The 17,520-nt window shown below is 40.7% G+C and overlaps 2 protein-coding genes across 3 annotated transcripts in view; one reads left to right on the top strand and one right to left on the bottom strand.

Annotated features, from left to right (window-relative positions):
• The window catches only part of LOC308072397 (cytochrome P450 2J2-like), a 116,709-nt gene that overhangs the window by 73,930 nt on the left and 25,259 nt on the right, over nucleotides 1-17,520 (top strand). The window lies entirely within an intron of this gene.
• LOC308072310 (cytochrome P450 2J6-like) lies at nucleotides 2-17,434 on the bottom strand. Its single transcript, XM_080408970.1, has 8 exons — nucleotides 9,944-17,434; nucleotides 8,207-8,369; nucleotides 7,695-7,844; nucleotides 6,518-6,705; nucleotides 3,523-3,691; nucleotides 1,922-2,109; nucleotides 709-850; nucleotides 2-184 (listed from the first exon to the last, which is right to left on the bottom strand). Exons 1-8 carry the CDS (start codon nucleotides 10,112-10,114, stop codon nucleotides 6-8), a joined length of 1,350 nt encoding a protein of 449 aa, XP_080265096.1. The 5' UTR covers nucleotides 10,115-17,434; the 3' UTR covers nucleotides 2-5.

Genomic DNA, 17,520 nt, shown 5'->3' with positions numbered 1-17,520 from the left:
CTTCCCTACCGAGGAATGGCACAGAGCTGGTAGGGAGGTGGCTTCATTGTGGCTCCAAAAACCAGCTTTGTATTGACTTCTTTCACTCCTTCTGGCAGGGTGAATGTGAATGCCTGTAACAGGGTGGAAAAGACAATAAAGAGCTCCATCCTTGCCAGCAGCTGCCCCATGCATACTCGGTGCCCTGTGAAAAGACAGAAAAGGCAATCAGCCAAGGGGTTTCTATTGCACCTCCCTTTCTAATCTGCTTGGCTTTTAGTTTGTTTGCTTGTTTTCTGCAGACTTAGTCCTTTTCTCTTAACTAACTTCATCATTTAATGATCCAGAAGTGAAAGGCAGCTTGAATTTCCACTGGAAGTTTTGATCTTTGTTTACAGCAGGCAGCAAGACATTATAGAAATGATCACCAGGGTTTTATAATTTACATTTACAGTCTTCCTAGTACTATGCATTTTGCTGCTACTATCTTGATAACTGGATCTCTCCTCCAAGAGAAACTGGATCTGTCTTCCAAGAGAAACTTTTCTAAGTGTCATTCCTTCCAATCTTTTCCATGTACAATTGGACTTCTCTCTTCCTGGAGATCTTTAAAACAGCGGGATGTGTTTATATACCTATTTGTAAATGTTCTCCTTTTTATGCTGGGGAATGAATGGCTCTTAAGGTGTTACCACAAAGAGTGAATAAAACCCTGTTCAGTGCACATACCTATTGAAAATGGTAAGAATGCATCCCTGTTTACAAAGTTTCCGTCTTTATCCAGAAAGTGGCCTGGGTTGAACTCATCAGGTGTCTCCCATTTTCCAGGGTCAGACAGAACAGAGTCAATATTTGATAAAATTATGGTGTTCTGAAAAAAAGAGCAGTGGCTTCAGTTCTGTCTTATTGTTCATATTAATCAGATAACAAAATAATGACAAAGGAGCAAAGAATTTAATGTCATAATTTAAAGTCTCATTTTTCTCAAGAATGAAATCAAGCTTTAAAAAATTTCATAAGGAGTTTAAACTTTTGAGAATATTGCTACTTCCTCTCCTTTATTACTTGCTGCCACTAAGTGCAATAAAATAAATGGTTAGGATATTATCATGTTTGTATTGTTAAAATGTGTTACTTTTATTTTTCCTATTGTCACTAAGTATTTTTATTACTTATTCAGCTTTTGAGTTATAGAATATCATGATTATCAGTTTATTTTTTCCTTTTGTTACTCGATGATGTCTGCAACACCAGAGTTGCTTTGAGCAGATCCAGAAAAAGGGAATGAAAATGAAGCTACATGAAAAGCAGCGATGGGAGAATATTTAAGAACAAGCCCTTATGTGCCTTTCAGTTACAACTTGAAAATACTTAAGTTTCATTATATTTGCAAGATATTGCATTTAAAAATTGTGATACAAAAATAATTTCACATTTGAAAGTTTTTCAGTAAAACCTTTTTTTTCCATTTTTGAATGGCCTCTGTTCACCAGCTGATAAGCCATTTTGACAAGGGACAGACCTGAGACTGATGGAAATTAATATGTTTATTTCCAGTCACCATTCACAAGTTTTCTGTTGAGAGAAATAATGATATAAGAATACTAATAGTTAGGATGAAGTGCACATTTCCTTGAAGACAGTCATAGCTTAGGGCACTGCTAGAACAGATAGGGCACAAGAATTCTTGTCCTCAATCAAGAAAACCCTCAAAAGCCTTTCTAAATGCATCTAATGTACCAAAGACCTACACAGCAGTTCTCAATCATAGTTGCTTTTCAACTAAATGAGCAATTACATCAAAAGCAACTAAAAAAGGAAAGTATTTTGGGAATCACTAGCTGAGGTGGCCTCAGTTGTTAAAAAGTTACGTTAAATCAGTTTTAAAAACTGTTGCAAGCGTACCAGACATCAGATATTCAAATATGCAGCATATTTCTACCTTTGGAACAGGAAATCCCAGCAGCTCTGTGTCCTTCATGCTCTGTCTTGGAAGTGCAATTAAGACTATGTTACTGTATCGCTGGATCTCGTGAATTACAGCATTTGTATAAGGCAACTTCTTTCTGTCCTCGTAGCAAATTAAATGGGAACAACCGAGAACATCATCCATCTCCTTTTGGACTTTCTCTAAGGAGGAATATTCAGCTTTAAATATACAACAAATAAACTCTACATATTTTTTCCTATTGCTTTTTACAGTAAGAATAACATCCAACAAGATGAAAAAGATATTTTATAAAATAAGAGCACTTTCAAATTCCCATACAGATGACCTGAATAAAATTTAACTCTGAAATTGTTTATAGGTTGCATACCCAAGTAATACTTTAAAAATAACAGTAGCAGACAAAGTCATTCTTTAAGAATATTTAGATTCCTGTTGTGTTACTGCTCTGAGGTAATTTATAAAAATACTTTTATTAATATTTATTTTTACAGTCAGGGAATCAACTGGAAAAAGAAATTTAATTGTTTATTAGGAGACCAGTTTAGTAACTAATGAGGGATTGTTCTTCACTCACAACCACATAGGTGGCCCAATCGCTATTCTGTAATTACCTGCCCTGGGAAGCACTTACAGGAATTAATTTTTCTCAAGGCCTTTTTTTTCTTCTTCTTTTTTTTTTACTTACAATCTGAGCTGAGATGGTAATTTATGATTAATTTCTGATCTGAAATGATCTGATTAGTACTATAGCCTTTATAATTGCAATTAGATTGACCCTATGCATCAGGAAACGTAAGACTATTTTAATATACTCTGCAAGGGTGAAAGATCATGTTGTGAAAATTCAGTATGCTCAATCCAATCTCTAATTTTAGATCTTTTGAAGAGTTTTTAGGCACCAACAATGGGACATCCTTTCTCTTTACCATTTCCAACATTTTCTTCTCACTAGCCTCCTGCTGTGCCTGGTACTCAGCTTAAACTCCCAGATATGAGGCCTTTGAAGTGATTTGTATACCTTTCAATCTTTTCTATCCTATGCACTCTGACGCTTCCTTTTCACTTACTTTGCCAAGCTATATCTTTCCTCTGTGAATATCATTATTAAAAACATACAGTTTCAAGCTACTCACCCCAATCTTTTTTTTTTAATATCTATATGTAGAAGTCTATGTTTGAAGTTTTAAGTTTCATGGAATAACCACACATATTAGCAACCTCTCACTGTACTGAAATAATTTCTGCTGCAAAGAAGCCAGGAGCACTTCAAAGAGTAGCAGTCATGGGATGGAAAGGATGACCTGAACACTCCACCTTGTCTTCAGTGGAAGTCTAATCATTATCTTGTCCAAGACTAGACCCCTCCATCTGATCAGAAGAATCACACCCTGCATTCTGTATAGGTCTGTTAAAAATGAAACCTAAAATGGCTGGCCTGTATGTTAGAAAGGATACAGCAAGAAAGAGATACATGCAGTTCACCTGATTCACACCCTAATAATTAGTTCCTCTATTATTCTTTGAACAAGCTGCACTGCTATTTGAACATGTATAATTTCTAAAAAGTTGCAGAACTGTTTGGGTGTGCTTACCTTGAATATCAGGATAAATCACCATATAGAGCAATGCCCAACGTAAAGTGGTGGCTGTTGTTTCTACACCTGCCAGAAAGAGGTCAAAAATAGACTGGATCAAGTTTTCTTCATCATAAGTAGCATCAGCATCTCCTTTAGTCTGCAGATATGAATTGAAAAGACCAAGTTATGTCACACAAAAAAAAGAAGTAAACCACTTTGCATCACAGGAATATTTACTGATACTATCCAAAATGAAAAAAAAGAAAAAAAATAATCAAAGCACTAGAAAATAAAACCTTCTGCCTAAAATGAAGACATTTTCTAATATTTTCCAGTATACTTGTCAATTTATCCTATCCATATAAACAGGTTTTTCTTCAGCCATGACAAAGTTACTAATTGTACATGCTTTCTACTCCTGCTGCAAAGTCCATCATAACAGTGATTTCTAGTTGTATCTTAATCATATGCAGATCTGTTATTATTGAGGTTAAAGCTAATCTGCCTGTGAATCTATTTACATTATTACTTCATCATCCTTCTGCCATCTCTTAGTGTCAACTTTTTTTAGTTCATCTACCTATAAGCTTTTCTATGGAGAAATGGTATACTTCTAAATTTATATTAGACATCATTATAATCAAACCAGCACTTAAAAACAACTTAAAATCGTTGTTAGTGGGGCATAAGAAGAGTTCAGAGATACTCACTTTATCTATCTCATCCAAATAGTAATCAATAAAATCTTGATTTTCATCTGTTCCTCTTTTTTTTTTGTGGTTTTCAAGTTCCTTTGCTAATAGAGTGTTCACAAAATTTATGCTGGCCTTAGCTTGTTTCATTGGTGCTAGGAAACGACTTGGAAGCCAGGGAAAGATTTCACATACCTATAAAAGAGATATTTTAGACTGACACGAGCAAAGTAAATTTGAATCCCAATATAGGCTTTTGGGTAGTAGAAAAAACATGGAAGGGATAATGCCTACCCCACAATTCATTAAAGCTTTTCTTAATCCCATTTTTCCCTGGAGCAGAATTTCTCTTAGTTTTATGCTATAAATTTTCCATTGTGATGCATAAAGAATAAATAAAGTTCCTCTATACCCCAACTATTTGCTAGACTGAACTTCAGTACCAAGAACCTCATATAAAATGTGCCCCTGTTCGCAGTTTATCCAACATACATATCATTTCTATCTCATTACCAAAAAAAAACATATCGAGGCTGACTTCCTTGATATATCTGCTAACCGAAAATAGAATAAACTCAGGACTGTAGGACACTGAATGCATGGGGATTTTACGAGATAGGCCTTCTCATAGATAAGAATCAAACACATCACATCTGTGTGATATGCAAAACAACTTGATGAAGTAGAAATACTGAGCCCTGTGGATTCCCTGCTGTTTATTCATGGTCTAAACCTATTCACACTCTTGGGCTTGTACTATTACAAAACTGCATCTCAGCAGAAAAGAAAACAAAACACTCCTTACATTAATTCCATTCCTCTACTTCATTTCCCTTTCTTTTTTCTCCTTTTACAGATTGTACCATGTCCTTCCAGTTTACAGAATTACTGCAGCTTAAATTATGTATTAGGTCATAACACTTGGGCTCACCTATTTAAATGGCAGCTGCATTACAAAGATTTATCTTCCCACAAACCTGTTCAGATTCCTGGCTTGTATTTATTTGTCGTCCTACTGCATAATTTTGCTTAAAAATACCTGTCCACTTACCACAAAAACAGATTAGTACAGACCATCATTAAAGGATTGCACATCACTGTGAAAGCACTGTGGAGAGCAGGACAGAATGAAATACTGGACTAGAATGTTTTTGTTGGCTGTGGCCACACTATTAAGAGTTTTTAAGAACACCTTGTAAAAATACCTACTGAGACCAGTTTGGAATTAGCTGATCCTGTGTTTACCCTAATTAGAAGATAGGTTAGGAATCATTCTACCTGCATCTTCTGGGAGAAAAAATCATAAGTAGTTTTATTTTTTTTCGAGACCTCAAATTCTCTAGGACTTTGATTACAGCAGTTTCCAGTTAGTAAGAAATGTTGGAAACCATGCAAGATACAAAGCCAGATGTGTTCCAGCAAGTTCTGCAGAAGCAGGCTGCATTGTACATTGGTAAATTGACTTCTTGACTATATACAGTATTGTGGTTCCAATTTATAAATGGTTAATGATAAAACCGCCCTTGTTTGAGGCAGTCTGTTCTACTGGTTTTGCAACTGCAGTCACAGCTTCACACAGAAGCAAGATAGCATTTTTTTCTGTCCAGTGGGCCAGATGTGCAGTCAGGAGCTGCGGCCTTGGATGGAGACAAATATCCAGCAGCTAATGGAGTGTGACTTCCAGTATGTGTTATCGAATTCTCATAAGTACATGCAGATGTGGTACAGGTGTTGCTGCCGAAAACTATAGGAAAAAGCTACCATTAAGCAATTTTATGATATGTTACATTTGCACAAAACAGTTACTCTGCTTAAGTTCATATGAAGTTAGCTAACAGTAGTGCAGGAAGCAGTAAAGCCCGTGTTACTCTTGACATTTGTTGACAGTCATATGATTTCACACAGCGAAGAAAACTACTTTGTTAGGTAGAATTTAAGATAAGCCTATTTCAGAGCTGTTCTTTCTTTTTTTCTTTTTTTTTTTTACTTTTATTTTTAACTATATTTTACTACTGGTTTTCAGTTATAGTTTAAAACGCTGTTTGTACAGGAAACACAGTTGTACAGGCAGCATTTCTGCAAGACTGGCCTTTGTGCATCTCCCAAACATGTAGCAAGCCTGTGTTTCCATTCCCGTCCACCAGACGTGAAATTGCTGTGCTATGATGAGGAATAAGCAATTGAAACAAGCTTTGAACTGCATCTGAAAATACTATTCTGATGAGTACTCCAGCAATTCCCAGTGCGTTAGTATTTATTTTTGTTATAAAAGTAACAAGCAAGTTGCCTTTTTCATTGTCTATCTATATAAAGTAAACAAACAAACAAAAAATCATTTTCCTCACAAAGAAAGAGATGCTGTTCATAAATCCTGCTATAGTATCAATGGATTCAATCAACTGGTGAAAATTTTCATCATCTTTAGAGAAGCGATGTCCAAAAATCACAGAACAGATCACATTTGAGACAGTATGAACAACAGGCATAGTGGGGTCCAGAGGTTTTCCTGTAAACACAGTCAACAGCATTCACCATTAACACATAATGTTCCTGCTTTTCCCACTGAAAGGAGAGCTGATGAGATTTTACAAACACTTCTGACATTAATTAGATTGCTGAAAATGATTCTGAATTAATTAAGGTTGAAATTAATTAAATTGCAATTTATTGGTAAAAGGCATGAATAAAGAGTAACTTCAGACATCTAAAAACACTGTTGGTTAAAAAAAGGCAAGACTACTGGTGGGAGTGTAATTAGTAGTAGTAATTATAAAAACACCCAGATTTCACAGAACCTTGGCATCAATAGATCTCATGTTTGGCAATAACCATGGTACAAAAAAGGTCAGCTGAGACATTGACTGAATAAGCAGCTGAATTGAAAAGAGAACCACCTTCTATCCTTTGCTCATCTCCTTTTCACCTCAATAATAGAATAATTAAGCAAACCTATAGATCACCCTGTCATTCAGCAGCACAATCTGAACAAACGTCTTCCCTTACTGAGGTGACTACCGCAAGCTGTGTGAGGTGAGCTTTTTCCACTGCACTTGCCAGAGCAGAGCCATAGGGTTGTGCAGCCCTGGTCAAAGCTATTAACGTTTTGTGCCTTGGTTTGGGGTTTTGTTTTTTGGTTGGTTTTTTTTTTTTTTTTTTGCAGAAGTATATCGGCTGTTGTGACACTTACTTTGTTACTGTTTCCTGTTACCCTGATTCTGTGACCATGAGAAAGGTAAAACAGACTTAAGTAGTAATAACACTAACAGACAGGGATCGTGGAGTCTCAGTCCTAAGTTCGTACCGTGGGGTTTCATGCGTAGCACTTCTGCAAGGAAATGTCTCATGCAAATCATATGTTACAGAGCTTCGAGACTCAGCTCTGCATGCACACTTTAAATACATATCTGAAATCAAATAGTTTCAAAAGCTACAGGTGACCCATTCTTCAGCAAAATCACCCATTGCACCGCCTGACCTGCATGTTGAGTCACATACCATTCATTTTCTGGAAGTATTCCACCAGGTGACAGGCCTCCTTTTGTATCTGATACTCCTGGTCTTTTTTCCCCACTCCCATTTTCCTCATTGTCGCGAGTCCAAAATGCCTCTGTTGCTTCCAGAGATGACCATTAGAAAACATAACACCTGGGACCATAATGAACTAATGCTGTTAATGCTTCATAAATTAATGAATTGGTACAGTTAATATGCCAAAGAAGCTTCTCTTTCATTCTAATTTTTTCAAATTTTTGCCAGCAGTCTGGCAGCATTCCTCTTTCCTCTTCTTTCTTCTTATAGTTTAGCCATCTGTCTCCTGTGTAGAAACTCTTACAATAGCTATATTCTGCTATTGTTGTTCCGCCAGAATCAAAAAAAGAAGTATATTATAAAACCTCATGAAAATATTAACTTTTTTCCCCACTATAAATTAAGGACTTCAGGACTCTAAATGAGTTTCCAAAGCCAGACTTAGAACACACAAAAAGATTTATGAAAATAATAATTACCGTTTCCATGATTCAGCATGTGAAAGACTCTGCTTGTTGGCCTTCCAGCAACATGTTCAGCATGAGCAGTCAGACCTTCCTTCACTGCCTGAAACCCTTGCAGGACAACGACAGGAACATTTGAAAGCCATAAGGTGAAGACGTTACCATGAATTTCGGCCATCTGTAGAACAAAGCAGCATCAGAATAACATGCGTGAGAACCAGTACATTTAAATCAAACATGATGAACAAGATCTTTTCCCTTGGCAGATGCCCGAGGAGTGGTTGACCTTGAGAAGAGCACCAAATCTATTCTTGCATATAACATAGCCTGAAGTCAGGTTTCTATTGAAAGTCTCATTTACTAAAGATCAAGATGTTCCCAAAATGTCAGCTATTGCCAAAGCCTACGACGCTATTGATCATGTCTTACAATTCAAACTCTTTGCAGATGAATTCTTACACATTTGTAAGAAGAAAACATTAGCTCATGAGTTTAAGTGAACATCTACAGATTCCCCTTTGTGTATTGTGTAGCAAAAGCAGCTGAGGTGGTGAGCAAAGCAGGAACCACACCCTCCTTTCTAGCTAAACTGTAATAGCCTTGTCTCCGCAATGCCCTGCACACAGCCATCACTAGAAGTAGGCAGGACAGTCCTTTCCCTAGCTGGAGAACTGGGAAATGGAAAAGGAAAAGGTTGAGGGAAGTGCAACAGTGCGTAGGTCAAAGCAGCAAGTCTGTGGGGCAGAGTAGGCTGGGAAGAGCGTGGCATTACCAAAACATCCCAAGAACTGCAGGACTAGAGGAGTACAAAATTTTGCTGCCTGGGAGCAAACAAGAGGGAACAGATAGGCATGTTGAGCAAAAAGTTATAAACATGTGCTTGCACATTTGTGTTTAACTTCATTTCGAGAAGGACTAATTCATAGCTTTTGATATCTTGGGATGAGCGCTACTCTTCAGGTTTGGGAGGTCAGAAATAGAAGAAAACAAGGCACGCACTGGCTATAATTTAATGTTGTGGATCATACTACTTTGCCTTGAAATATGCAACTTGGGAAAAGAAAACTGGCAAGACAGGAAGGCTGAGAACAAAGAGTGAAAGCAAGGTGCTGTTATATATTTAAATGTTAATTATTTTTTATATATATGAGGAATATAAAACATTAGGGTACAAATTCTAGAAGTGCTGTGCATTACAACTGGACTCAGAAAAGAGTTTGAGTGTAGGCACGCAATTAATTAGCTCAGCTACTTAAAAGCTCAATCAGCCTCAGCAGACTGAACTCTTGTTAAAATCTAACCAACAGGCATGTCAGAAAAAAAAAATTACTCCAAGATCTTTGAAAAATCTGTTGAATAAGTATAAAAATATTAATCTTTTCTATACTGGAAACACACATGCACTCAGTAGTTATTTCATGGGATATCTAGAAACTGCCAGTGCAACAACAGTCAAAATACAGACCTGCAAAAGACTGCACAGAATTAAAGACTCTGCTTTAAAACGTGCATTTTCCTACGTGTAAGACAGGAACATTATCATCAGTATTATTTTGTTCATATGCACATAAGGTTTTAATGACGTTTCATAGCTGGAAATTTTCATACCTAAACCCAGATATTTTAATGATCCCCACCTATTTTCACATCTATACAATTTAGAATAAATCCCTCCCAAATAAAACTATGTTAAATGCTTACGTTTACTTTTCAATCAGCTTATGAATCCATTAATTGCTTGAAAATACATACTTTTTTAAGGATCTCATGATGAATTTGGAAGTTCATCTGCAGCAGATTTCCAAAGAAGGGGTACGGAGTTGGTCCAGGAGGAAACCGTCTTCGCATCCATTGCAATTTCAGAAACTGCATAAACAGCAGAGACACCACAAAAGATACCAACACCACACTTACTGTTAACATTTCACTTCTGATTTACAAGGCTATGTTGCCGTTGAAAAACCACTGTATAGGCAGAGGACAGATCTGCTTTTATCTTGCTTTGCTGGTACCTCCCTAAATAGAGAAAAAGATGTTGAAGCTTCTGTGCCTCTGTCCTTCCCCTTTCATCACTTTATTTCCTCACCCCAGAGAATGAAATGTTCTTATTTTTAAGCATATATAACATCATTCCATTATATTGCAGCGATAAATCTGACAACTGTCAGCTCTCCAAGGGATACAAAATGCAGGTTAATCATATGCCTCCTCATGCCATGGCAGTCGCTGTGACAAAAATCCCTGCCCACAGTACTCATTTCATAAACGGCCTCTTGCAAGAACAGAGAAATAAAATTTAAAAGTCCTGAGGGTTGGCTACTCACCCAGGCCAGCAGGATTACTGAAAAGTTCAGGCTTATCAGTAGCCATCATGTGCGTCAGCCATGTGCACTGCTCCTTCACTCACCTCACATTATTGCTTGATTCTGATGCTCTCTGCTATTCCTTTAGTAGTTTATTTTTCTTCATGGCTTAAATTGTAAGCTCTTTAGGAGGTGGCTGAACCTTTTAATTTTGTGCCTAGAGCACATAAAACAGAAAAGACTCTAATCCATCATTGGGTAACAAGAGTTTGACGGTTATAATGGCATAACACCAAAGTGTTCACACACTCCCTGTTCAGCTGCACAGATAAGCGGGGCTGCAAGGTCTTCATGACCAAGTAGAAAGCAAAATTTCTTCACCCCCTCCAGATGCCTGTCAGCTAACTCCCACTGTATTGCCTGCAGCAGGGGTAAAGATGACATACAACTGTCTGCCTGAGCTTCTTTCACAAGTGCTCTCGTGCAACTGAGCAACTCCATTTGGGAGCTGTGGATTGGTTTTCCTTTATGGAGGTAGATCCTGTGCCCCTGCAAAGGGGATCATTGCGGACAATACAGCTTTGGCACTTCTGCGCTTGCTCAAGGAACAGCACTAGCTTAGTCTCAGCTCATCTGGCTTTGACAGCAGCATATAGCACTCTGGAAAGTCACCTAGATGGCTTAGCTGCTCACACGCCAAACTTACAGAGCTGGCACAGCTAAAAGTAAAAGTTGTGAGGTGTTAAGCAAGTTGGTTCACTCCAGAAGTGGGGCAGAGTGCTAACATTTGCACAGTCTTACTGGTCAGCGATTCAACTGAAAGCTGGAATCAAACTAAACTATCCACTTCAGAGACCACTTGTGTGACTTGTAGTTCCTTCACTTGCGGTATTGCCCTTTATCTCAGCAGGTCCCAACTCTGAATTTACCCTTTGCCAAAGTCTCCTTGGGAGAAGAAAGAGTCACAGTTGTGACTGGCAGCTGTTCTGGGATGATACCCCAAACAAAATGTTTCTGTCCTTCCTGGATATTGTCTGTGAGGAAGACAACGTGGACAGTGATTTTTGTCATGGTGATTGCACTGGCCCGGGCTGACTAGCTGTTTAACATCCAGAAGATGTGCTTGACTTACTGGGATTTTCATCCCGGGGGTGTGTGTGAGAAAACACCAGCTGCAGGTGCCCAACTGTTGCATGCAGAGGCTGGTATCACAGCTTCACCTTCCAGAGAGCCCACATCCACCCACATTCAAGGGCACAGCTGCTGTGGTGCAGATTCTCATGCCCCCAACCCCTCCTGGATAGGTGTTAGACCCAAGTCCACCACAAGTCATGCTCAAGATCTTCGAGAGCAGCCTGCAAGGCCTTTCACGTTGGGTAGTGGCAGTGGGAGACTTCGAGAGGATCAGCCCAGGCTCCGCATGAGTCCTCAATGGCATGGTCTCTGCCAGGTTCCATATGATCGCTTGCCCAGGGCACCTATGCTACATGGACCGCAAGACCTATCAGTGAGACCTAAAAGGGGCCTCTCCCCAGTGTTGTTACTTTCATAGGGTGAACAGAAAAATGACAGATTCCACATATATTGCTGGGAGAAGGGCTGTGAATGTCCTCACGGCCCATGAGGCTCACCTGCCTTGCCTGCTTGCAGCCCCATCTGGCCCCTCCATCTCTTCTGAGCGATCCTGTCCGGCTGCTCTGCATCTCCCCTGGCTCTCCAGGCTCGCTCTGACTTTTCCACACATATTAGCCATGTTGTGGTGATGGTACCTCACAGCCTATACATGAAGTGCTTGCGTTTAGAAAGGCAGCTGCCAAACACTTTTGCCGTGTCTTTAGGAGAAGATGTTAAAGGGCGTACAGCTTGCTTTCCTCTTCAGATAAGATGGTGCTGGAGGACAGGGAAGAGGGAAGCCTGATAAAATGCACGATTTGCCACAGTTTCCATGAGTGAGAATTGAATGCCTGGGGAGGCAGGGGTGACAGCAGGCTGACAGCTCAGCAGAACAGAAAGCTATCCCTCTTACCAGTGAATCCTCCTCTGTTCCCTCTCCCCAGGACAGCTGTTGACCCATTCTCATCTCTCCCCTTCCTTTCTGCTCTCAGAGAAAAGGATCCATTTGCCCTGTACTTTGGCTTCTGAACTGAAACACGCTGTGGCCTGTGCCCTACCAGCTTCATGGCAGCTTGTCTGCACCCCATTGTTTTCCATGCCCCAAATTCAGTTGCAGGACTAATCTCCATCTCCCACCCACAAAGCACATAGCTGCTAGGGTGCCTTCCAGGGAAGCACTAGAGCCAGATACTCAGAGAGGGAGGTCACCCTCCCAGGCTAATAATAGTGTTTCAGGACATGTTCCCCATCTCACCTGCCTGTTGCAGTACCCTGAGGAGTGATGCAAAGAAAGTACATCTTTTTAGATGCCATCTGAGAGGGGTGAGCAACAGCTAAAGAGAAATAGAGCAGCAGAAGCATGCAAACAAAACCTGACTCTCAAAGAGGGGCAACGCCTCCTATAATTTGTAGGGAGAGAGTCTTCAGTAGCCCAGATTCATGGCAGTCCTTGGCAAGAGCACAGGTTCCTCCTCTTTGCTCCTCTTGCATCAGCTCACACCGACTGCTTGGGGACACAGTATAGGGGCTCTGGAAGAAAACAGAAACAATCTGCAGGAGCTGCCTTCTCTGCAAGCCCCCCAAAGTTGGGGATGGAAAGGGTCCTGCACCCAGCACCTTCCCTGCAAACTCGAAGTACCTACATGATGCCATGCAGGGTCTCTATGCCCGGCAGTAGGACACGCATGGCCAGGGGAAGTCACAGAAGCATGACGTGCTCGTCTGCTCTCCCCCATTTTCTGCATGAGGGGAGGTGCCTTGCTGGGGGGAGAGGGGAGAGAGGAGCATCACTGCCACTGCCCCTTAACCCAGACACTGAGCTTCGAGTTGTACCGCTTACAAGGAACCAGTGAGAGCAGCCACATCCACAGTCCTTTCACAGACCTGAGACCAACGTCTTCGCCTCACCGGGACCCTCCTGAGCTTCCCCCTTAAAGTTCAGCCCAGAAAAGCAGTGCATCTGCCCCGGCTGGAAGCACACTCCCTGGCACACAGGGCATGCTGAGGCTGGCCATGGTGGGAAACGACAAAAAAGGTTTCACTGGACTAAGTGCAGACAACTTTAATTTTATACAACGCTGATCAGTCACCCCATCTTGGTGCCCATCTTGAGAAGATCAGTCCTCCTCTGGAGGAGACTTCGGTGCTGTCACAGCCCAGAGGAGGAAAGCACTGTCAGGAGCTCCAAGGCATGAGACCGCCATGAGCTGCAGCCTTGCTAAGAAGAGTAGAAATAACAAACAAGTAGGGCTGCAACACAGCACACACCAAAACAGAAGGAAAGATGAGAAAATGAGGTATAAACAAACAGTGAAAACTGGCACAAATACATGCTAACTTCAGGTGTTTGAAAGTGTAAGGAATCGTGTTTTGAACTGTGTGAGTAGCTGTGTGGTACTTAGTTGCCAGCTAGGGTTAAACCACAACACGTGCAAAGACTCTCACCATTTAAAAAGAAAAAAACCAAAAACCAAACTAAAAATTCGTCTACGACACTGAAATTACAATCCCTGTTTATGCAAATTATCAGTAATGGTACCAATAAATACTGTCCACCTGCCCTACATTTGGCTTCATACACTAACAAAACCAAAACATTCAAAATGGTAACTTAATAAATATAAATATTAATATTATAATAATATAGGCAATATTTTAATCACAAACTAATCTTTACTAAAGAATATGGCGTTAACAAAAATACCAGACTGGGCCAGTCAACGGCACACAAAAACTTAAATCCTTCTGTTGATGAGCTAAATGTTAATTATAAGGCTTTTTTAAATACTCTGATTAGATTTTATGAAAGCCATTCGCTACTTCTCCGGTTGTAATTTATTAAAGTTAAGATTGTTTACATTTGGCAACTCCAGCACAATGAAATTTTTTTAACACTGAATTGCACAGGTCAAGCCAGTGCTTAAAATTTTACTTGCTGACTTAACTCTTTTGGTTTGAAATGTGAAAAACATTTGCATCCACACTGGCATTGCTGCACTGATGAAATCCCTTCTGTGGACAGGATCATGATACTAGAAATTTATCAGTTTTATCAGCCTTTTGGAGATGCAGGACCACCCTGTTGGCAGAAAAGCTCTAACAGAGCACACCGCTCAAGAAGTTCCTCAGGCTGGATAAGGCAGAACAATCTGCAGGGTTCGTTATCCACTCACACGATGGAATCTGACTGCAGCATTGACCTGCTTCTTACAAAAGAACTGCAGATGTTGTAGCCATTTATCTAAATTTTGTTCAGACTCCTTTGTCTTTTACTTTAATAAGGAACATAAAAACTTACCAGATAGAGCTGGACCAAGTTTGGAGGGTGGGAGGGTGGTGGGGTGCTGGGTGGAACCTCACATGATGTTCACTGCATTGCTAAGTTTTGGGACATGAAAGGCAGAACCAGGACCATTGTACCATCCCTCATCGCCAGGCGACCCCAATTAAACAGTATACTCACCCCTTCCTACTGATTTCTTATTTTTCTTACACTGATTATACTTTCTTGTTTGTTGTTAAATTTGAGGTATATTTTTTCTCTTCTTCTTGACCGTTTTGCAGCATTACAAACAATCTGAAAGAGCAGGTTTGCCCTTAGGAGCAGTACTGACTACATGGACATCAGCTTGTGAATCACAGGTCTGAATAATAGTTTTAAAACAGTGGCCATGGTAACAACCGTATGAACGCCCGGTGCTGCTTGAGACAGGAATTAGGAACGAGATAGCCACAGCGTGTCGTGCCAGGCAACCAGAGAGATGAACACAAAATATTCCTTACTGAGGTTTGTCCCGCTAAGACCACGGAGCAGAGGTCTCAAACAGCTCAAGACTTGTAGGTCTATTTAAAAATCAGAGTTAATCCAGGTTTAAAGCTGGTTAAAGAAACATTACTTCTGAGTGAAAACTCTTCCAGTGCTACTTTCTTGCTTTATCTACCACATTTTCTTTTGCCTACCACAGTTTGTACCTTCACGTTTGGGAAATGAAATTCCAGTATTGAGCTACCAACAGCAGAAATAATGCAATCCAGACCAGCAGCTTTCACTTCTGGGCTTCAGACCTCAACGGATCCTCAGCCAACCTCTGTATGGTGAAAGACAATTAAGAAATGCAGATTCATAAATGCTATTCAGCAACGTATAAAAACCTTTTTTCACCAATAGTCTCTAAAAAATTTCCCAATGGAGATACAAGTCCTTTGTAAGAATTTGTAAAAGAACTTGTAACTCTGTTGGGAATTTTTTTTAAGAGACTTTAAGTGAAAAAAATATTTAAAGTAACATGGGTCCTGTGGACCTGTTCCTAAACCTTACCTCTTATTCAGTCTTTCATACCTCCTACACTCACAGAGATGAATACACCAAGACTTGGCTGTCAACGCAGCAGACACCAACTACCCAATCGCCTCACACTCATTTTTGTAACACTATCTTTACAGCAGTAGGAAAACCAAATCTGAGTTTTGCAGTAGTGCACAACCCACCATCCACTCCTGACAGAATCTACATCAACACAGCACAACGCAGCGCCCCGCAGAGCCAGATATGGACCAGGGGAGCCACATCAGCTTGATCAGCTTGACCCGCTAAGCTTGGGCATCTCTGCTGCCAAACTCTGACTAGTGGCAAGTGCCAGCTTCAAATCTATGGGAGTCATGACAAAAGCATCCATTTGAGCCCCCACCCAGAAGCCTGAGAAAAAGAGCACTAAACCTTATGATACCAAGGTCCTTCACAAAAATGAATAATTTTTTTTCACCAACAGCATTACATTAAAGAAAGAAACCTCTAACATGGTGGATAAACAAGGCAATGACAACTAATCTTTGATGTGTAACTGCAGTAACAGTTGTAAAGTCTTTTTCTCAAGGAAGGAAACTGGTAGAGCAACAAAGCATTTGCTGCATCCACTAGTAGCCCTCACTCTGACCTTGATTTTTAAATCTTGCTGGATAACAAGGCCAGCCGCACAGTGTGAGTGGTTTCTGGCACTTGCTCTTCACTAGCCCTGCTTGGGCGCTGTTCCTGCTTCTGCCAGCTGTGTCCTGCACAGTTCTACACACCACACACCACCACCACCCCCCACCCCCCCGATGCGCACACCTCACTAGCAGGCACTCTTAACTCAGCAGCTCTGCTAACAGTCTCCTTTACTCCCCTGCTGGAAGGCTGTCTGCAACCAGCCCTGTCCTCACAGGAAACTCTCAAGAGATTTGATTCTCACACACTCTGAAGAAACACTACGTAACTTTCTCCTGCCTTGCCCCTCCTTTGCAGGTGCCAAGCTTTGCTTCGCAAGGCTGCAGGCCGTCCCCTGAATGGTACTTTAGGATCGATAAAGAGACACGGCCACACTACGCTCCTGTAGCCCATTGGCAGTACAAACTGCACTCAGTGAGAGGACTCCTTCTCTCATAGAAATGCTTCTCAAATGCACCACAACAATACAGGCAAAAAAAAGCATCTTCAGGCCAGCCAGCCCACTGGTCCGCTATCATTTACACCCACTTTGTTTCACCAGCAGCGGGGCTCCCCTCTGCAGCTCTTCAGCAGGGAGTATGAGAGGTTTGCCTTCACTTTCAGCCCGAGTCACTAGCCTCACACTCAAATGAAGGGTTGCATTGTTGCAGCTCTCCTACTTCCAGATCCAAGCTATCATCTCCCCAGGGCTCTTGGCTAAACACACAAACCAGCTGGCTCACACCTAGTTGGCACATCCCTCCACAACTCTGCTCCCCCACGCAACCATACCTAGGGGCTCTGGCAATGCCCAAAGACACCACCTCTGGGAAGAGCATTTCTATACCTCACTCTAGATGTGAGAACGCGTGGGAACGAGGGGAAGACCTCTCAACATGTCGCTTTAATGTTCCTTTTCCCTCCAGTAAGATTCCTGTTGAGTTTCTAGT

This window comes from Falco punctatus, assembly GCF_963210335.1.
Source record: "Falco punctatus genome assembly, chromosome: 13".
Classification (NCBI taxonomy): domain Eukaryota; kingdom Metazoa; phylum Chordata; class Aves; order Falconiformes; family Falconidae; genus Falco; species Falco punctatus.
The sequence above is the reverse complement of the archived record's forward strand: the minus strand, read 5'-3'. Positions and strand labels throughout refer to the sequence as shown.

Coding starts and splice junctions, on each gene's coding strand:
- LOC308072310 (XM_080408970.1), bottom strand. CDS start 10,114: ATGTTAACAGTAAGTGTGGTGTTGGTATCTTTTGTGGTGTCTCTGCTG. Junction 8,370..9,943: donor ATCATGAGATCCTTAAAAAA/GTATGTATTTTC, acceptor TTTGTTCTACAG/ATGGCCGAAATTCATGGTAA. Junction 851..1,921: donor TGGGATTTCCTGTTCCAAAG/GTAGAAATATGC, acceptor TCTTTTTTTCAG/AACACCATAATTTTATCAAA.